Source organism: Puntigrus tetrazona, chromosome 8 (assembly GCF_018831695.1).
Source record: "Puntigrus tetrazona isolate hp1 chromosome 8, ASM1883169v1, whole genome shotgun sequence".
Classification (NCBI taxonomy): Eukaryota; Metazoa; Chordata; class Actinopteri; order Cypriniformes; family Cyprinidae; genus Puntigrus; species Puntigrus tetrazona.
The window spans coordinates 11,894,796-11,917,982 of record NC_056706.1 but is presented as its reverse complement, the minus strand read 5'-3'; the positions used below and the strand labels follow the sequence as shown (position 1 = coordinate 11,917,982).

The 23,187-nt window shown below is 37.0% G+C and overlaps 1 protein-coding gene across 2 annotated transcripts in view; it reads right to left on the bottom strand.

The window, feature by feature from the left end:
* Positions 1 to 17,438, bottom strand: part of cpne5a (copine Va) — a 62,510-nt gene extending 45,072 nt beyond the window's left edge. For both annotated transcript variants that reach the window (XM_043246463.1, XM_043246464.1), the window contains exons 1-4: positions 17,020 to 17,438; positions 6,746 to 6,786; positions 4,871 to 4,917; positions 307 to 410 (exon numbers count right to left, since the gene is read on the bottom strand). In XM_043246463.1, coding sequence (XP_043102398.1) covers positions 307 to 410; positions 4,871 to 4,917; positions 6,746 to 6,786; positions 17,020 to 17,129 — 302 coding nt within the window. In that variant the 5' untranslated portion in view covers positions 17,130 to 17,438. The remainder of the gene's footprint in view (positions 1 to 306; positions 411 to 4,870; positions 4,918 to 6,745; positions 6,787 to 17,019) is intronic.
* Positions 17,439 to 23,187: the final 5,749 nt, after the last annotated feature.

Below are 23,187 nucleotides of genomic sequence, written 5' to 3'. Positions count from 1 at the left end.
GATGGACAGTCGGGCGCAGGGAGGGAAGAACACGTTGTAAATCATCCGGGATCCCGCGTCACACATTTGCGTTTGAACGGCTGCGTGAAGATTGAGGATAAAACTCATCTGAAATATTTATCACGCTTTCACTGATCCAGCCCCTTACACATGACAGTCAAGAGCGAGGCAGCATCAATAATTACCAAGGAGGACGCGCTGGGATAGAGGGAGACAAACAGAGCAAGAGCAGAAAGACCGGAGTGGGACTGCTCATCGGAGAGCGAGGCAGATTCCTGTGTGTCAGCATCAAAGGGAATAACTCACATGTCAAAGCGCAGATTCTGCTTCTCCTCGAAGAAATAGTCCAGGATGTACTTTCTCACAAAGTCTGGGTTCAGGGTGTTGTCGATGACTTCAGTTCTCCCAAACTACACAAAACGAGAGCAAGAACAACTACATGAGAATGTAAGACTTGGCACAGTGCAGCCACAGACAAATCTCCATCTCTGTTCAGTGCATTAACTGCCCTATTCCTCTTACTCTGCACCCTTAGGAAAAACTAGGACAGCAAGAGGTGGAGTATCTCCTCTACTGATGAACAACAGAAACCGCTGTGCAGAATCAGTAATGTGTGGCACACACGTGTGTGTGAGTGTTTGCATGCAAATTAAGTAATAAATATTCAGGAATATTCATGAACTCTGAGCTCATGCTTGGGATGTCACTTTAATGACATTCTATTCATCCACCAGAGCACATGCAGTAGTGTAAACAACTGATTTCTATGTTAATATACAAATAACGCTTTGGCCTCAGCTCTCTATGCTATATATGAATTACTGTGCAACCATAAATATTGACATTTAAATACATTCCTTGTGTAACATCCTCTGTAAACGCAAAAGGCCTTCGATCCACTAATGATAAAAGCTCCTCTTCGTCTTCTACTGTCCCTGTAAGGATGTCTGCATTGCTGGTTTTATGTAAGAACCGTAAATTAGAGTTTGGAATTACAGAGGGTGGATGAAAATTTTTGAATCTTCTTCCAATGGAAAGAAACGAGAAAGAGAAAGAGAAAGAGAAAGAGAAAGAGAAGAGAAGAGAAGAGAAGAGAAGAGAAGAGAAGAGAAGAGAAGAGAAGAGAAGAGAAGAGAAGAGAAGAGAAGAGAAGAGAAGAGAAGAGAAGAGAAGAGAAGAGAAGAGAAGCCTGTCGTCTTTCACTGTATTCTTGAAGGATGCTCTGCAGTCGGTTCCCTCAGCTAATTGTGTTTCCCATGAATAATTAAACAAGATGAGGCAGATGAGAAATGCATAAATAAATGAATCACCAGAAGGATGTTACAACACCCTGGCAGTGCAGAAATGAAGGAGACGGCTTATGAGGGTTAAGGGAAAAATAAGGTGATTTAAACGTACAGTAAAGACCATCCCACAGTGGTCTTGTTAATGATAGACAGACACTGTATCATCGCAGACTGAATATCTAACAAACCATTCAGTATAATATATGCTTACAGCCTGAGGCATGTCTGATGTTCTCTGCAGTAGTTTAGAGATGCATAAACTTTTCGTATTAAAAGACAATTTCTAAATCATATAGCCTGAACCACAAATAACGTTCTTAAATTGGTAAAAAATTAGGATGAATTTACACTGCCCTCCAAAAGTTTGCAAATGCCCTAGTAAAAGTGGGGTTTTGAACAATATTGGCATGAATCCTTTTTCATTTGTGATGATTCTGAACTGATAAGGGACATCACAAACTACAAAAACACATTTTATTACGTAAACAGTTTAGAAACAGAAAATACATTTTTGATGATCAAAATACTACTATTACAGCTCTGCACAATCTGGGCACCCGAGCTGTCAGTTTATTCAAATATTGACTTGATATATTACTCCAAGCCTCCTGAAGGATTGCCCAAAGATGAGTCACATTGGTTGGACATTCCTTACGGACATCACAGTGCAGTTCCTTCCATAATAGCTCAACTATCTGCTCAAAATGAAAATTAGTATTGCTGGTCTTCAATGATAATGTTAAGTCACTTTAATACGCAGTATTTGCACCAAGAAATTCTAAGAATTTATACTGATATCATCCAAAAGCAAACTTAGCCAGGGGTGTTTCCAAACTTTTGGAGGGCAGTGTATATTTCAAGGCCATAAACATTGATAATTGCACGGGCTAAGTTGGACTGAACGTTCCCAAGCAAAGCTCTGTGATAGAAGAGCACGAAGTCATTAGGATTCATAACACAGTACAACCTCACAGTCTGACTTTACATCCGCTATAAATCATTCTGTTAACCCGCTGCTGCACATAAAGCCTTTTACGGTTTTTCATATGGTGCATTATTCTGCAAGTATTGCACTGGTTTCCAACCTTTTTGTCAAAACAGCCTTTGGACAGAAATCCCTTCGGAGAGTGAAAAGATGCAAAGAAAAACATTCAACTTAAATCTCCAAACTGCTTTTAAAAACACTTTGCCTCCCATTGAGTGTTAAAGAGGCAGCCGAGGCACAGTGAAAAAGAGGTGAGGCCTGTCGTTCAGACCACTACTGTGCAAAACAAACTCTACAGGAGCATTAACACAAGGTCACATTAAGAAAAGAAGAGAAAGATAAAGCACAACATTGTCTGATTTAGGGTGGCTGACATTCGTAAACAGCAAACGTGTGAAATGCACAGAACATAAAATAATTATCTTATGCAACGTAGGATAAACAAATCAATGACAATGATCTTAAAATCAAGACCTAAAAAGAACATTGTGTTTTGACTCTTAAAAGTCAACAATTGTGAGGGAAAGAAAGATATTAAGGATTTCATGGTAGTTTAAAGCTTTAGATTTTAAGTTAAGGCCCATTCACACTAAGGGTAACTGTGTTAGCATCCAGACTAAAGAAGATAACTATGATTATAATATTTTAATACTTGTTCTAGTTCTGTAAGAATAACATTAGTAATAATACCGACACAAGACACTGGAGTGATACTGAAATCACTTTCGAAAAGTTTTCTTCCAGCTAATGCCTGACAAAAACGTTGACAGTGAATCAGAATCCATCCAGCTTAAGTATTTAACGAGGCAGGCAACATTACTGCAGAACGCACTTAAAATAAGTGTTATCAATGACCATCATTAAAGTTATTGTTCTTGGTGTGAATAGGTCTTTAGATTTGAAATATTTACAACTGCAAATCATGTTCAACTATCTTAAAGGTATTATGCATTATTTTTTATTGGAATTACTCTCAGAAAATATCCCTATTAGTTGGATTTTTTTTTGTTTAGCCAAGCAAAGCACATTGGATGTATTTTCCGCCTGTCCATCAATTTGTGCAATCATAGGCAGCTCATATATGCGAAGCAGGAAACTGAGAGCGTGGTAGCTGAAGCATATCATTCATGTTTAACACCATTTTCAGCTTCATAAAAGTCAACATTTAGTCACCATCATGTTGTTCCAAACCTGAATGAATATCTTTCTTCTATTCAGCATAAAGCAAAAAGACGTTTGAAATAATGTTGTTAACCAAACAATTTTGGCTGCTATTGGCTTCCACTGTATAAAGAAAAAACAGACAATTCTCAAAATATCCTTTTATGTTCCACAAAAGAAAGCCAGTCAGATTTACAGGTATACAGGATTTTTTGGAACAACAAAAGGGTAAATTATGTAAATAATTTTTTTTTCCTTTTCTGAACTATCCATCTAAAGGACTATACTTGAACTACCAACTCTAGACTGTGTGTTAAAGCAACTATACTATACCATACATTCAGGACAAAACTATTATCCATGGTAAGGTCACTCTAATGCATAAACTTCAGTGATTAGTTGCTTATTACTGTGTAAACAATTAAATATAGAAAAAAATAAGAAAACAAGAATGTGAGATACAGAAGCTGAACCATGGACACAATCACTCAGTCAAAATAAGGCGCTTATGCTGTGTTAGTAACAACGAGAGAGACACACATACTCCCAAATCTCCTGCTGAGACAGAAAAACGCACAAAGAAAACTCCATCCTTATCAATCCCTTACAGCTTGACTGCCTCTTTTCCACAGCGGTTGGTATTATACCCAAACAAGAGGCATCTTACATGGGCAAAGGCATGGAGAAAGAGTCTACGCAGCTAATCAGAGTTAGCAACCTGCTCAGTGTTATGTAAGCCGTCGCCTTTCATCGTAGGAGAAATGTGTTCTATCAAAAGCGTCTATGAAGAAGGAAGATTGACACCGGTACTCGTTTTATTTCAGGTCAAAAAGCTGTTACAGCTCCTCATGTGCATATCCTGACATTTTACGACCACTCTGACACATTCACTTCAGCCTTGAGAACACCTGCTAGAACAACTGTCACCCGCTAATAAGGGATTCAATTAAAAGAGTCTGAAACATAAACCAAGACTTGAAAAAGAGGAACACAGTTTTTCATACTCAAGGTCCTTTTTGCTAGCTCAGTGATGGATATGATAGCCCGAGGATGTCCGATTTTCATCTGATTGCAATGACCTGCCAAATCCAAGGGCCGGGTCCTTCAGCTCAACGCAATTTAAGTGTGAAAAATCACGTTTAGTGAGCTGGGAAGCATTACAAATGCATTGGCCTGTAACTTTAGAGCCAGATCGACTTTAATGCTAATCGCTAACGGAAAGTGTACAATCATCTTAACAGTCAATCACTCTGGGCCATGGGGACAGGTTCATGAATATTCAACAGGAGAATCAATGGGCAGTGATGGGCACCAGAGGGCTGCGGAGAGACTGAAGGGGGCGGAGAGAGACAGAGAGGATATGCAGAGCTGATTAGGGCAAATGAGGGAGTCTATGTCAGAGCTGATTGTAGGTTTGTTCCTGAACGTGGACACTTACCTCACGCCACTGCTTAGACTCCACTCCCTGAGTGTAGAGAACACACACTGAGAAGATGAGAGAGAGAGGGAGAGAGAGAGAGAGAGAGAGAGAGGAGGGAGGGAGAGGGAGAGAGAGAGAGAGAGAGAGAGAGAGAGAGAGAGAGAGAGAGAGAGAGAGAGAGAGAGAGAGAGAGAGAGAGAGAGAGAGAGAGAGAGAGAGGGAGGGAGGGAGAGAAATCAGCATCTATTTCATTTTTAAGAAAAAGCTTTTATGTTACAGCTACTGTTGATGCATCTCTGAAGAGCAGCTGAACAATAAGCTTAGTAGCCCACAGAAAAGAAGCATCACAAACGAGGCTTTTGTTAATGTCTCAATTTTTTCTTGTAGACAATAATGAAATGAAATAGTTTCCTGCTTACATTTTTTTCTCCTGTGAAACAGACTTCATGATATTTTTTGTGTGTGTGTGTGTGTGTGTGTGTGTGTAGAATTTCTAAACAAAGTAAAAAAAAATAAATCACAAGCCCAATTATTTGGCTTATACAATATTTTGTAATTATTTTATACAATGTAGGGTTGATTATAATTAATAATCTACTGATAATTAGAATGATTAATCAAATAATTATTAACTTTCACTGATTTATCAGTAGGCTTTAATTAATTTAATTGTAGGCTTTAATTAATTAAGCTTTTGCCATTACATTACTATTATACAATAGCATTTTTTTAACAATATAAATAAATAAATAAATGTGCCACAAATAATGGAATGACAGACAGAGAGACAATTCTCATTCACCATTTAATTAACTGTGCGAAAAATTAATTGTCTGACACATCATTCTGCATTCTGTCCGTGTGTGAATATGAAACAAAAAAAGACAACATTTATTTTTAGGTGAACTATTTTATTTACAACATTATCTTTACAAAACATAACCTCTAGAAAAATAATTTTGAATACCTTGTATTTAACATTACCTAGCTTTAAACTGAAAGTGAAACAGACTCTGACCGTTTAGTACAGTGAAGCTGCTAGTAAAAAAGTGCAATGTGAAAACTAAAAAAAAAAATTATAATAATAAAAAAAAACATGAATGGACTTTACTGGAGTGCCAAATTACAGAGCTTGTTGAAAGATCTACATTGTTATGATAAGATGCTTTCTTAATTGCTGTTTTCTCACCGCAGTAATTTTTGCATTGATTTTGTTACTGAGAGGAAATGCAACATTTACCTATCAGGGTTTTTATTTGGTGTTTATTGGGTCAAGGGTACGTGCAAAAAAGTTTGAAAGGAAAATAAAAAGATAATTTTAAAGAGAATATTGTTGAGCATGAGTGTTAAATGAAGATTAACAGAATTCTATTAATTCAGTAATGTTAAACAGCTCCATTGATGAAGAGCAACGTCTCAGCAATAAATGTTCTTCTTGCAAAGATTAGAATTGCAAAGGTGGCCAGACTATTTGACCCATTGCTCTCTATTTCATAATCTCCTGTCTTAAGAAAGAGATTTACTGTACACAGGTCTAAATGTCCCCATGACTCATGAAGCATTTGTATTCAGGGGGCTAAACCCATGCTCTGCATATATTAGGCTCTTCTGCATTTCTGTTGATAGTGAAGAAAATCTGTCACATTGTGATGCAAATTCTATGCATGTGTTTTAGGCAACTTGGAGAAATAGCAGCGTAGACAAATTGCAGGCAAAGTGTGGAAAGCGGAAGAAAGTCAAAGAGGTGTGTGGAAGAGAGCGAACCTGAGAACAACGTGTCAGTGGGGTACGAAGCCTGGAGAATTTTTTTATGTGTGGTTAAAAAAGAGATTTTAAAGGGATTTTAGGTTCAAAAACAAGTGCTTCAGCTATGAAAAATAGAGTAATACTCACAAGGATCTGACTTGGAGAACGTGTCCCGATCTAACAGGTTTCTGGGGAAACAGAAAGAAAAAGAGAGTCAATTAATGGCTGATAAACTAGGTCACTTCGGTCAACAGTTCGGGCATAAAATGATACCTAATGCCTCACAAAGAAACCTAATGGACCTCTCATTTACATGTTATTTCAGAAACCATCCATTGCCTTCCATTAGAAGCCGCAAAAATATCTCTTGACATTAAATTTTTGTCATTTTCTCTGTGTGTTTTGAAGCAAGATACACTTGCATCATTATTCTCCAGTCACTTCAAAAATTCAGTGATCCATTTGAAAGCATAAGGAGCAGCATATGGCTACAAAAACATTAGAAGAGCACAAACACAAATAGAAGAATCTCCACCACCACTGCTTCATAAAGCATTTACATTCAAATTATTCAGATGCTGGAAACAGCTTTATCTACATTAGAAAAACAAAATGTATAATATTATTTTTAACATATTTATTATCTTAAAAGAACTTCCTATCTCACACTCTCTCTTATATTGCTGTGACATGCTGTTTTTTTAATTGGGTTTTCCTGCACAAAATCATGACTTGGGTTTTGCCTTACAAGCTGTAAGACGTAATCAACTTGGATCATGATTTTTACAAAAGTCTTGTGGTTGGGCCTTTCTAGAGAATTTATTTAAGACATAGCACTCAAATTCCAGGTAGTGGTGCACCATGAACTGGAAAGTTGATTCTCTCCAGTGTCTACTTGATTAATGAACCTGGGTTCAAAAGTGAGCTGAAATGACAGATTCTCAGGGTGCCGCTGTGATTTCGTTTAACTGCTCATTGGAGATCGCTGAATTAGTATTTGCATGTCTCTGAATTAGCAGTAAATGCTAAATGACAACAGGACGTCGTGATTCAAAACACAAAGATGCCACCTTTACATTTATTACATGATAACATAAAAAAAAAAATCACATACAATTTATGCTCAAAAACCATATTTTTAGATTAGATTGATTTTTAGAGTAGATTGATTCAGAAAGTGATTCTGGCATACATTTTCAATAAACTCTCTCAGAGTCTGAAACCAATAGAAATAGATCATTGTACACCTAGAAAATTGAGACGGCTGAATGAAAACATAAAAAAAAAAAACTTGATTTGATTCGACAGGCTTGAAAAAGATCTAATTTTATTGTCACAATATCGATGTCAGAGCAGCTGGCTTTTAATTAAATTTTATGTGTGGCTCTGGACTGTATAATGACTGTTTGAAAATGCAGAAACTATGTTCTCCTACAGCGAGTTTCAGCTACACATTGTTAATGCGGGCTGTTCTGTCAAACAGACACAGACAGAAAGAGTCAGTATTCTATAGTAAACATTCCTGCAATTGAAAACATTTTAAATTAGTCAATCCTTCACAAATTTAACACAGACCCTTGAGAACCCAAAAACCCAAAAGTTAATTTATATGGATAGAAGCTGCTGCTTTAATACAAGAAATAAAACACGTAACAGCACCCAAGCAGTGTTTAGAAAAAAACTGGATAAACTCGCATTAAAAATTGACTTGAAGCCATGTAATTTTTTTCTGTCATGTCTGTATCTTTAAAAGGCATTTAATAAATTATACAGACCTTTGAAAATTTGCAGCAGTAAGAGCAAATCAATAGTACTATATGATTAGTGACCTACTGGTAAAACTGTTGAAATAAAGGCTTCTGGAGAGCTATTTCGCTATAGTCTTAAAAATGGGCTTAACTGTCTGAACGTATAGAGGCTCTGACAGATCTCTGATGTTCAAACACAGACCGTAAGTTCAAATTAACTCCTCTGGGCTTTAAAGCACGACTACGCCTTAAGAGGAATCCTAGAACACTGCAGTTTAAATGTGAGAAGTGTGTAAGAAAGGTTTAAATTTAGTCATAAAAGACAGGACATTAATCATACATTTACACATAAATCATTAATCAATGCCTTGCTTGTCATGTCATGCTGCCTTTCAGAGGTCTACATATATAACACTAAAGAGGGAGAGAGTGTAATGAGTATATATATATATATATATATATATATATATATATATATATATATATATATATATATATATATATATATATATATACACACACACACACACACTCACTAGAACATATCGCAGCCCAGCTCCACCTGTATAGGCCTGCTATTATACATTCTATTTATGCAGCAGTAGTATGTCTTAAATACTCACAGCAATATGCGTGGCAGATGCACCAGCAGTAGAAACTTAACCAACTGCAGCAAATTTTTATTTATTGCACTGTGATCATATACATTATCATATCCATTACCAAGATAAGCTCTTCAGAGATGTCAGGACGGAAATAAATAAAATACAAATGTAAATTTTAAATGTAAAAATAAAAATTAAATAACAGAATATGCCAACGTAAAAGAAAGCAAAATTCTAAGCATAAGCTTCTTAACTCAGAATATGTTTGAATATGGCTGTGCACATACTTGTAAGCATTCTATGCAGCTTAATGTTAATTACTTTTTTTCAGTGAGTTACAGTACTTTTTTTAAACGTACAATAAACTAGTACAGTGTATAAGATCATTTGATTCAGTGCCTCACGATTTGGCCACCTTAAGTGTTTATTGCTAGAAACTTTCATAGTAAACATTTCTCCTGAATGCTTCCACTGGATCATAGTGTTCTGTGTTGATGTTTGTTGTAGATCTCATTTTAGTGATATTAGCACCACAGATCAGTTCTTTCTCTTTGCTAAGGAAGTGGTCTGGCACTATTGGACTTGTGATACAATCCCTTTCTCACCCACGCTCTCCAAGAACCCAGTGGCACTGTAATTGGCACCCTCATGCGGGAGAAGCTATTTCAGCCGGAGGGATCAAAATAGATTCTAAACTCCTCAGCCAGCCAATGAATCCTCATTGGTTCAAAGAAGCAGAAAAAAAGTAATTCAAGTTGCTATCTGGTTAAGAGGGGCAAAGAGAAATTTCAGAGTGCATCTCAACCCAAAGCCACAGACCTGGAGGTGGAGGAGAGGAAAGGATCATGTCGCTCATCATGCCGCCTGGAATGAAAACTCTTGTAGTCTGGCCACCCTGACAGGGGTATTACCACCATGACAGACTCTCAGGTCAATGGAGAGTCCTTATCACCATGGCTATTTGATGAACTCTGAACAAAGCCACGAGCATGAACAACGGCGGGCGGAACATTTCCCATGAGTCAAAACAAGAGATGGCCAGCAGGGTGTAATTTACCGTCCTAGGGCTCTATCTAACTGTCACCTAAAGGCACACTGGGCACTGGCAACCAAACAGAACATTATTAGAATGTCTCTCAAAGGTCCTGTGCCACTTCTAAGACCTAGGAAGTCCTGTTATAGTGTTTCATTAAATGCAATATGATCTACAATACCTCTGTCTCCTCCTTAAGGAGTAATTACAGAAGAACAGAAGTGTCAGCATTTTTCCAGCTCGTCAACAAGAATGAAACAGCGTAATTAAATCCTGGCAAATGCCGTTCATAAACCAGGCATAAATCTCTGCAAAAACCTTTAGTGAAGTCACAGTCCACAAGGCCAACGATCTCGTTTTGCATGTCTCTCACTCAATAGCTTGTTAATGCAACTAATGTGACTGTTAATCACAGCAAATCCTGATCTATGGTGCTCATTTAAGTTGAGTTACCTCTTTATAGGATAGATATGTTGAGTATTTGATTACAGAGGACAGTGCTTCAAATAATAAAACACAGGTTCAGAGGGTCAGATATTGATGAAGTGGCATACTACACAATAAAATGAAAATTGAAAATGGAAAAAAAATAATAATAATTAAAAAGTCCCTAAAGTGTTGGTAGTGGTGTGATTAAGCAATTACAGTAGCAAGACTTTAGTTATCACATTTAGTTCAAACTCTGAATAACCAACAGCTCCATTGCAATATTTATGCACTGGGGTCAATACAATATTTTGCAAGAATTAAATACATTTATTTAGCAAGGAAGCATTAAATTGCTCAAAGTGACTGTAGTAACAATAACGTAAAAAAATACATTATTGTTTGAAATTTGTATTAAAGAACACTAAAAAGTTGCATTACCGTTTTCTAAAAAATATTAAGCAGCACAACTGTTTTCAACATTAATAATAATAAGAAGAAATGTTTCTTGAACACTAAATTAGCATATTCATATCTCAACGATCATGTGACACTGAGCACTGGAGTAATGCCTGCTGAAAATTCAGCTATTTAAAAAAGCAGTTTTAAATTGTAATATTATCTCACATTATTACTGCTTTTACTGTGCTTTGATCAAAAACTAAAGTAAATAAATAACATGTAACAATCACAAACGTTTGCACTGTTGTTTACTTTTAAATAAAGTATGAGGTCAGATTATATTGTGCATCTCTAAAAACACAGTGTAGTGTAAAGTTATGTGAGAGTAAATGAATGTGATAATAGAGAAAGGACTGTGTTGTTTCAAAGAAAGAAGCCAAAGAAATGAAATTAAATTTTTTTTTTTTTTTTTAAAGTCACGCAGGGACAAATCCAAAAACTGACCTCTCCGCCATGTCTGTTTGCTACGCTAAATAGTGTTTGCTGCGGTAGATCACCTGTCAGTGCCTTCACAAAGATGTTAGCAAAAATAAAAATCTTTTTTTTTTTTTTTTTTTTAAGAAATCTTGGAGCAAGTAATTATATTTTGATTAAACAAAACAAAGAAAAACATGTTGCCTTTAAGCAATTATGATGTTACTCACCCAATCAACCAACAACATTACAATAACAGCCAAGAACAAATTATTGATGATGAAAAACTACTAGTAATGATGTGAAAGTATAAATGCTGATATTAAGCACATCAAGACAATGAGCCGTTTGTTTTTTTGACCACAGGCGTTCAAAAGCGTGATGCAAGATGTGTTTTCTTTTCAACAAAGGGTCAGCTGCACTTGACTGAATAAGCCCAATAATGATCAGAGTTGAACTGCAAGTGTAGACAAGCCTCTTGTTATTCCCGGTATCTTTGTCACATCACACAACGCTCCCGAACAGCACACAAGAGAATTCGAGAATTTGTGAGACAGCCGTTTTGAGCTCTTTGATTCGACACCATCCTCTGTCAAAACACAGGCATACCCTCTCTCGCTCTACTAACACATTTATACGCATACTAAATCAGCCAGCTCAATTAACAACTGGCCAAGCTCTCACCCAGCCCATCCATCCGTTCAGCAGCTGTGTTTTTTTTCCTCAACCATCTGTTAGACTATTCACCATATTAAGCGCTTCCCTCGGTGACACACAGAGGTCAGAAACTCGGTCCCTCCTCCAAAAAACTGTTATCTGCCAACCTATGATTACATTTTGATCGCATATTAGCTATATCGCAGACTTACTGCTGCAGTGTAATATTGGTCGATTCCTCCAGATGTCAATTATGACAAATCAAATCTACAGACAAAAAATCACTGCAAAAACAGGACAAAAAGACGTGAACAGAGACTGGAGGAAAACAATGCGTAAACTAGGACACACACGCAACCAGTTCTGCAGTAGATTACAGTATGAATACATAATGACTGTAAATCTCTGAGCCTCATTTGGCCTCTCACATCTCTTGGCATTGATTCTGCATCTTTATCACACGCTGAAGACCTCACCATCCATCCATTTATCCAGACAATTAATTCATCCATCCATCTTTCCACATTTCTCTTGTCTCAGGCTCCCTTCCGTCAGTTAAAGCTTAAGTAGCATCGGAAAAATCAGCCCTGATTGTTTTATATTTGGTATTTTAGAGAAATAGTTGCAAAAAAAAAATGCAAAAAAATTATATTTGCTGAAGGTTTACTCACCTTCAGGTTAATTAATCTGAACAGATTTGGCAAAAAATTGAAAAACATCATAATAATCCACAAGCAATCCACACAACTCCAGTCCATAAAACAATGTTTGTGAACCAGAAACTGTGTCTGCATTAAATAAATTAATCAAGACGTTTTACCATCAAAACAAATTCTGTACCCTTAATATTATTTTTTTTTATCCAGTGAAAAAGTCATCTTGTCTAAATCAGGGGTGAAATATGCACAAATCAAGCACCGTTTATAAGAGAAAACAGTCCAAAACAGTTCTAAACAAATATATTGGCAGATGATGGACAGCAGAAGATGGACTTTTTTATTGGAAGGAGCATTATTACGGAGTCTGAGTGTGGGTTTACAATTAAAATCCATTCATGACAGATAAGTTTCTTAGCATTCACAAGATGCTAACCAATGGACCGTGTGAATTTTATGTAGATTATTGTGATGCTTCTTCACCTTAAATGGAACCTAAATTCTGACGGCATCCATTCACTGCAGAAGATCCTTTGGACATTGAGTAATGTAATGCTGAATTTCTCCAAATCTATTTAGATGAAGAAACAAATGGATGTAGGTACACCTTTGGTCATCTGAAGGTCAGCGAATTTTCATTTTGGAAAGAACTATTCCTTTAACTCTCTGAAGGAAGACATGTTGGAAGCAGGACACTGAGGAATATGTAAATGTCTGTTCTAATATTCACAGCTCTGGGACTAAAGGTGTTCCATTTTTCAAGCATATGTAATCAGATGAGGAAATCCAGCAATAAAAGGCACTGGAGCTGAACGAATAGCGAAAGAACAATAACGGCTTACAATACACCACGGCTCCATTTGGAATCGAGTCACACGCTGAGAATGGAGCTGAACCCCAACCGTAAATCATCTCCAGGTTTGCAAATACCCACCAGACAGAGCCCTTCTCAGCAGAACAGAGCCTAGAGAGTCTAGCAGCAGGGAGGTGCGGAGTGAATGTAGATGTATTCCATGATCTGGTTCCTCACCTGCAAGGTCAACTACGAGGAGGACGAGGATCTGCAGTGAAACTGAAGCTTGCCAACAACTGCAACTTTATTCCTCCACTTTTACAACACAGAGAGCTACTCATGAAGAATAGCAACAGCGGGGACAAAGGGTTTTTGGCAAGGATACATATTTCCCAGCCACAAGGAGTTTTGTTGATGTCCAGTATATTTAGGATTAAATGGTTTTAGGTGAAGAAACGTGTGCTTTTAAAGAGCCATTTCAAGCATAAATGCTTTATCCAAATAGGTTTTGGTAGTTAAAATGCACATTTGTTAAATGAAGCATTGTCAGAATTTCACAAAGCTGAGTTTTGGGGAGAGTTGAGACTAAGGGAGAATAAAAACACAACACAAAGCATGTGGTGATTTTTAGCATTACCCCTCTATTTTCAAAAGTAAAAAGCAGTAACTATTATGTGCATACATACACATTTGAGTTATGAGTAAAATTATCTGTTCTGACAGTTCATGAATGATCAGATTCGGAGAAAATGAAGTGTAAAATTGATTTCAAATCAATGAAAATTCTATTTAAAAAAAATTGAAAAAAAAGCATTGCGTGTGCAAACTTTTAAACAGTAGCGCATAGCAAAAAACTTTAAGACCCCCCCCGAGTATATCCAAAAACGTACTTGCCATTTGAACATAGTGAAACAAACCAATCAAAAGCCAAAACCTAATTAGTGCCAGAGAACTGAATCAATCGCGTATCTCTCACCCACAGGACAGCTTTTGTTTGTGTGTTCGTGATAAGGTTTATCACAAAGCCTCTGGTATGTCAGACCAAACTTTCTGCTCTCCAATAACATCAGCAGGTTATGAGGGAATCTGGAGGGGGGGAAGTGAAGCGATTCAATTCCATGTCTGCCACAATCCCCTGATAATCAGCCCAAACTAAATCAATTACAGAGAACAAACGCAGGTGATGATTTTCAGCACCACCACACCGAGTCTCATCACAGACCTGGAGAGAATGTTCTGCGCTGACAGAAAAGACCATAACGGTTCAGGGCCAACAGATTCACTTATTCATTGATTCAATCACAGCAGCAACGAGGTGGCAAAAATATAATTCAATTAAAAATAACATTAACAGGGTTTTTATACATATAATACTTTCTATAATTTGAACACATATTTGATAACAATAATGAGGTTTTTTTTTTAATCTGTGATGTAGGAGAGGAAAGTGTGAAAAAAATCCAATAAAACAATGCTAATGGAATTTCACAATCAGAATTAGGAACCAATCCTAATAAGATCAAATAAAAATCTTCTAAAAATTTGATTAGAATCAAATGAAAACCTACTGAACAAACTCATATTCCAATTTTATATTTAATCTCCACATTTGTTTTTTTTTTGGCCATTAATATCTAATTTGGAATTAATTATCTATATAAATATAAGACAGAAGTCCATTTGTGTTCCCTTTGTCCTTTTTTTTTTTTTTTTTTTTTTTTCACGAAAGTCACAAAAGAAATACGTCCATGATGTCAAATCCATGTCATGTTCAAATTAAAATGCATTTTTTTTTCTCCCCTAAAGACTGCAGAGTTTTCTGCAAGGTGCAAGTGACACTATTGCTTGCATTGTGATATAATAATTTAGTTGCAAATGTATTTCGATTTCAAAAATCAATTTATATCTCATTAAAAACGGTTGAGATCACGTTTAGCTAATGTGATGAAGTCTTGGTCTTCAACAGAGAAATTTATCCAGCTAACAATCACACCAAATTACACTCATAATCACTATTCTTTCTTTCTTTATGTAGACAGCAGGCAATATTAACTTGCAGCTGAGAAGTTGGCGAGCTTATGGTTATTAGCTACTTGCACAGGAAATTGCTCTCATTAAATAGATGGTCTGACTGTCAAGTTGGGAAATTCAGTAAAATCATTTAGTCTAAATTAGTCTAGAGCGTGTATAATTGCCTATAAGCGACTATTAAAAACATAGCAGATGTTGAGTATGCCAGCCGTATCCATTACTCCTCGAGATGATTGAAAACCCCAACCAATAGCCCACCTATCAGTCAGAGCAATGAAGCGGCTGTGGTCTTGGCTGTGGATTCATTTTCACCACATCTCTGAAACAGTTTTTCTAGCAGCAGCGTTTTAGCGATTCGTTCTTAATAAGAGCAACGTTGTCTGCACCTGAAAGTACAGATGATGATATAAGCATCCACCAAAACACTTTCACCCAGATACAACAGGAATTATGTTACAAGCAACGAAAAAAAAGCCCTCTCTGCTATTTCGTACTGTAGCGAAGGCTTAATGCATTTGACATGAGGATATCGGGGTGGGGTTTTTATGCTCCTCCTCATGAATATTAACTGTTTGCTTCAGTATTACAGCACTATGATTTGGCAGCTAGTAGTAATATCACATTTTACGAGCTAGCAAAAAATAATTATTTAAATAATTGAATATGGATTTCCTCTAACAAGCAGTTCACGTAATATAATTAAATACCCAAAAGCGACATTTATTATTGATGGAAAGCAAAGATGATGTTTATCTTGACTAACCTTGACGTTCAGAGCATCTGATGGAAACAGCTGAGCAGCAACATCAAGTGGTTTGGGCAAGCAGCCTATGTAGAAGCAACTCACCGAATATATTAGATATTTATGCTCCTATCAATGTTGTAGACCCAGAAAAATTTGGAATCAAAATTGTTGCATGTGAACTGCCACTTCGAAAACATAATTATTTTTTAGAATTTATAACAGCTCGTTAAAAAAAAAATGGTATCACTTTATTTTAAGTGTCCTTGTTACACATTAAAATGTACTTGTTGTTCTAATAATAATAAAAATGATAAATTATGCATAATTACATGCAAGTAAACCTAAATCAATCCCTAATCCTAATCCTAACCATTTAGTAAGCACATTAGCATTTTAATTTATAATTAAACTGTAACAAAGACCTCTTAAAATAAACTGCAAAAAAATATGTATTCCGTTAAAAGCTATAGGCTATAACTTTTGAAAAAATAAAGCAAGCCTGACCCCGAAAGAGAAGATTTTATGCTTCTATAGACCAAAACCACGCACATACTGGTGTAGATGCCCTCAGTTAACAGAACCAGTATGCTGGTCGGAAATATGATGGAAGATGGAAAGCCTAAAAGGAAATTGTAACTTTTTTTTCTCAAATGAACCAAATATTCAACTTAAGACCAAAGGTTGTTTATTTTATTTACTTATGATAAAAATCATTCCTTGCTGAGCCTAGAAAAACAACATTTGAAGAATCTTCAGTCAAACCAACCGATATTACGCGGTCAACGTGAACTACAAACGCCACGAAATCAAAGTGAATTCAACTTTCCATGTGAAGTGATTCTGACTCATACCTGCACGAGACGGTGATCTCCACTTTGGTGGCGGGAATATCCCCCGTGATAGGGTCGAACTCGCACACCGAGGCCATGTCCTCCAGTTTATCCATAACGTCGCCTTCCATGGGCGCGCGGGACAAGAGGAAGCCCTCTACTTCAAACAGTTTTGCGGGTCTGGGTCCTGCGGTGCTCGCTAAAATCTCACAGCTTCCGGCGAGGACCGCAGCAGGGCGACAGAGAATCAGCGTCTGTGCTGGAGGCGCGCTGGACACCGCGGACGTCCAGTGACGCGCTCAAATGAAGAAACCGGCAATGTTACAAGAAAGAAAAAAAGAAGACTGCGTAAAGGGTTTGCTCTGCTGAATGAAAAACTCAAGGAAGAGTGCAAGCGCGCGCCTCTTCTGACAGCGGCGAGGTCTCGGTGTCTGCGCTGTGTGGAGTGGAAAGTAAAAGAGCAGAACTCCACCCCTCGCGCATTCTTTCACATATTCGCTCGGCGCAGCATCGCGCTATTGATCCACGGATACGGCTCATTACCGACTGAGCCATTTCTCACGGCGGTTAACTTGTGAAATATACCCTCAACGCACGGACAAATACAATAAAAACCTTTAAGTTGGTTTACTGTCAAAGTCAAAGTCACATTTGACATTTTATATAACTGATACGATGGTTTTAAAACATTCATTAATAAACAGATTCACATTCATAAACAGGAAAATATAAAACTATCTAGGAAACTAATCCAATTTCAGCTGTTCAGCTCCATTTAGTGCAGTGTTGTAATTCAGTTCAAGGCCAATGTTGAAAATGTCATCAGCTTGAAGGAAATAGAGTTATTATTCAGCTCATGTAGGTTTAATGTTAATTCAGGTCGGTTCAATAACACTGCCGATTCTAGTGTCATCATCCAGCTCAATTTTGCATTTCAAGAAATTTTGAAAAAGCTGAAAAACGTAAATAGTTTTTTTTAGGTTACAGGTTACAGACAAAATGCGGTAGAACTTTATTTTGCAGTCCTGTTACACACTGTCGTGTAAGAGACAAACTCAATAAATGGTCTTTAAAGATTTTAATTTATTTGCAAAGCGGGTCAGGCAGGCATACAGAAACACACAGTTGCAGTCGCCGAGTGCGACCAAGAGGGAGGTGAGACTAAGATATAAAAGTGGAGGACTGCACTTTTATATCTTAGTCTCACCCAAGGTTAGAAATGCATAACAGCTGTACTTCTCCACAGAAGAACAGTGACCTGAAAGCGCTTCACTATATCCTTTGTCCCCTTTATTTAGGATCCTCATGACCCCTTAAGTCAAGAGCAGACACCTACGAGTCCCCCAGCTATCCCTTTCTTATCAGTGGAAATTAATTTTCCACCACATCATGTACGTACTTATTATAGTAATTAAAGTTACTAGGTAATAACTAGGTACCAACCCTGAACATATTCCATGTAGTTACCTTACATTACATTACTTTCTTAGGTAGCTACACTACAAGTACACTGTACTTAAAAGTAAGTTCACTGTACTGTAAAATGAAGTGCAACCCAAAATGCTATACCAAAAGGCTTGATGTCTTGTATATATTTTCTGTAGTCATAAATAAATTACAATTTATTAGCTAAAACAAACTTAACTGAAACTATATTCTAGGCAACCAAGGGTTTTGTTGATAGTTATTTTGTGACACTGAAAATAAATGGTTTGTTATCAGCAAGGTTTTTTGAAAGAGCTACAATAATTATAAAAGATAGAATCCCTTTACGTCTGGCGGTCGACAGGAATCGGAGTTAGAGCTGATAAAAAGCACAGCGTGAGATGGCCCACCCAGAGCTCTTCATGTTGCAACTGCATTTCAGCACCACAGTAGCGGACAGCTCCGTCATTCTTTTTCCTGCCATCCATGAACACTAATTGAAAATAAATCAACAAATAAATAAAAACAAATTACTAGTATAGACAAATTCCCACCAAAGTGTCTTAGATTTAAATGTAATCACTTGTCAGATTTAAATACAGCTGCTGCTGTGTAGCCTGAACCCACGCTGTCTAGGCCCTGCTGACCCATTTCAGAGCTTTTTCCCCACACACCCAACTTCACCCAAACCACCCAGTGGGTAATTATGGGTGTTACCAGTGGCGGGCTGAAGGTGACAGCGTGTGGCCTGCATTCTGACAGGACTGCATGCTGGAACACTATCTAGTCCCGCTGTCACAGAGATCCATGCTCCAGCGGGGGTGCCTAACTGACACAATGGTGTTGCACTGGTTTTGAGGCTTGGTTAGAATGTGTGTGGAAAAAAACCCTCTCAAACTCTTGAATTACTCTGCTGCTCAGAATGCATATTTCCTATCAACTGCATCTGTTATTGTTCCTCTTGAGCCGAGAGTGAAAATGGAGAGACACTTCATTCAGAGCCTTTCCCCTTGGTTTGGATCCAATTCCACAGAGGACTTCACAGATTGACATCCAGCCCTGCCTTTCCGTCACACACACCGGCAGATCAGACACAGACGCCTCTTTTCTCACTGCCTCCGTTAAATTCCATCTTCAAAAAAATCACTCGGCACAATAAAGCAGAAAGCAAACGGAAAACAAGGCACCGTCACTGAACTAGCTTTTGCCACGTAATTTCATGGCTTCATGCATCATGGAAACCATTAGTCAAGTGGCTTTCCTGAACATGACAACATTTATCCACAGGCCAGTCTGCTTGGACACAAAGCTATGCGAGAGTGTGTTACAGATGTGTGGTGCTTTCTCAAGCTGAAAACTCCTGTAGTATCTGTCTAGACATCCGTAGCAGGTCATCCCTGCCATATCTGCTCACAGACCCTCTATGCAACCCAATAAATCATTTCATCCATCACTTCCTTAAGAAATAACGGCCACATTTACTTTATCTGCAACCTCAGGTCATGGGATTCAGTGTGGGTGGGTTTTTTTTCCTTACAGTGATTTTTGTTCTATATCGTGACGAAAATCGGCCTTAAGACAGGGCCTTTTCATGCATCAGTTGTTCTTTGGATTTTAAGTTAAATTAAAATGTTAAAATCATTAAAATAAATATTGGAGAGTTAATATTATGATTACGCCTTAAAAGATGAAACATACATAAGAGTTACGGAAAGATTAATAACATGCATTTACAAAACATTTTCATTTCATGTAAAAATGCCCTTTTTTTTCTATTGGCTTTTGGATTATTTCATATTTCTGTATAGCACTCCATTGAAAACATTGTAAAAATAGCCTGATTGAAGTAAAAATCATAAGAAGTATAAAATCATGATTTGAGCTGATAACGACAGGTCATTGCACACTATATTCCTAACTGCTAAAGCGTTTTGTTTTTAGCAGTTCATCTGTCTGTTATTTTGCCACAAGCTGATGAAAGCAGCTGTGAGAATGCGGTCTATCTCTCCTGCACAGATGATTCCCTCTCTGGATTCCTTCTGGGTTTGGCCACATGTTGCTTCAGTTCAATGAGGTGGATTCTGTCACCGCTGGCTCACAACGGCTTATTTGTTAGTAGTCAAATTGAACTCAGTCCTCCTCAGGCAGGAGTCTGTTTAAGAGTTAGATCTTCTCTAAAGCTTTTGACAAATGCCATTTTCCATTCGAGAAATAAGCAATGCATTTAGTGTTTCAGCAAAAGCACAGTATCAGCCAGCTTGTTTGAAGCCATTGGTTTCTAGGTCAAAAAAATCAGTTCTCGGAGAAACAGATTACAGTAAGCCTAGAAACCGCAATGCAACTTCAGTTTGAAAGGTAAAGTAAGTGTTAAATATAAGAGCCGTCTGCGAAAGCTTTAGATGGCAAAGTTATAGCTTTGTAAAGATCATTCATTGTCCACAGTGCTCTGGCTGTCACCCTTTATAGGGATCTAAAAAAATGTCTAATATAAAAGAAAGTGAGAAAGCTAGTTCTTTCACAGATGACAGATATGGTGACACATGCCATAGTAACAAGTAGGTTTGGGGGTCAGGTGATTTGTTCTGTGACAGGAAGGCTCTAATGTTCTCATGTAAAAATGATATTTCCAACTAAATAAATCTCTGAATCACAATATGGTGAACTGTGGCCCACGCTATTTACTCACCCATACATCATTTAGTCCCTCTTTTAATTTTTTTCTGCCGTGGAACAGAAACAGAGATTTAATAAGTATCCACTTGTATTCTTCATTTTCCACGTGTACTGGTCACAACACACAACTGAAATCATTTTAACAGTAAACTGTGGTGATCGGCATCCTGCACATGCCAATTTGGTCAAGTAGATGATTTAAATGTTCACATGACCTCCCAGTATTTTAAAAGGAAATTTTTAAATGTGCAAATGTTGAAGGTTTCAGGTAAGTTATTGCTTTAAATTGCATTCTGTGAGAAAAACAAAGAACACACTCTAACACAAAAAAGATTTTTGGATTCCACATGCCTACCTGAAGAGGCTGAGTATATTTGCAGGAACAATCTCTGCTGAACAGCTCTGAAAAAAAATTTTAAATGACCTTTGATAACAAAAGAACAAGCCAAAGCAGTGAAAATGGAAAAGAGAGCTGTCAAAATAATATTTGGGCTCAGAGATGATTGCCCTTTGTACTTGGAAAACCAAAACAAACATTCTGGTTAGAAGTCAAGCAACACTCAAAACTTCAGAAGTTTTTCTTCACCATCTTGAAGTCAGATTCTTGATTTTTTTTAGAAGATCGTGCATAGGTCTTTGCTCATGTATTATATAAATATAGGAGACACCTTAAAACTGCTTGCTTAACTGAAAAAACAACCAACAACTAAATTAACTAATCAGGAAAAGCATCTCATCAAATCTTTTCATTCTTTTGCAGCATAGAGTGGTCTGACCAATCACAGTCGTGTTAAGCAACCAACTGCCAATCAAAAGGCATTTACCTTAAGAGCTTGTGATTTAATAAAATCAAATCCACTCAAAAGAGTTTTTAGTTTTAATAATTATAACTGATATAATTTCAAAAATGAAATATATACACATGATATGAAAATGAAAATGTGTGTATGAAAAAAATATATATGCAAAGAAACATTTAATTATACATAATTGTACATTCCGTTATTTCAAAGTAAAAGCAGGGCCTCATAAGGAAGAATCTGTTAGAAGTTGTATTCCATAATACGGAAAAGGCTGGTGTCCTTTGACTTAAGATTCTAGAAGGCAATTTTAAGTCAGAAGGATTCTGTAGAGTCTCAATGAACCTTCTAGAACACAGTGTTCTTTGGTCAGGAAGGGTGAAGGTATTATGATGGTTTAAAGTGTCAGAGAGTGCAGCTATGCCTCACTCTTAGCGCTGGAACAGAATATCACGCCATTATGACCCAATTTCAACCTCTTCTCTCAGCACATATACATATTCATGAGCGCACTAATCAGAGACCAACCATATGCGTGCACGAAAGAGGAGATGTTAATTATTACCAGCCGGCTCAAAGAGCACTGAGTGCTCATTAAGGGTTGGCTGCAAAATAAAGAAACGTATGTGTATGACGACGACATAGTGATGGAACTATGTTTTTCATATTTTTTTTAATTGGAGGGAAATACCTGGAGAGATACAGAGAATAATGAAAAAGCTGCTGAGAAACTTAATGGAAAGAAAGGCACAGTGCCATAAATTGCATTTTAAATACCCTATTTAGAATAAAAGAAATATTGAAGTATTAAATAAAGATGACATCAAAGATTCAAAGATATTCAGAATATGAACTAAAATGTCACATGGAAAACACACACACACACACAAATACACATGCAAATAAGCCTCATGTTGCGTTCTAGTCATTTTGACCTGGACAGGATTTACTTTTTCCCAAAAATTAATACTGGACTAAAACCTCACTGATTTTGCACACACTGGGTATAACATATTATACATTATATAAATCATTTTGAGGTTTTGTTGTTGTTGTTGCTGTTTTACAATAGCATTACTACACTTTGTAACAATTGCGGTCGAAAATGAAAAATCTCTTGTAAATCTCTCACTATGCTGTATTATTACCAAACACTGAATTTAATCTAATGAGAGATTTACAACCAATTTTTAAAAAAAGCCAGGAACATGTAATTACATAAAAGATTTTCAGTGCAGCACAAAGGGTTAACACAAACTAAAGTGAAACGATAGATAAGATTTCAAGGCAA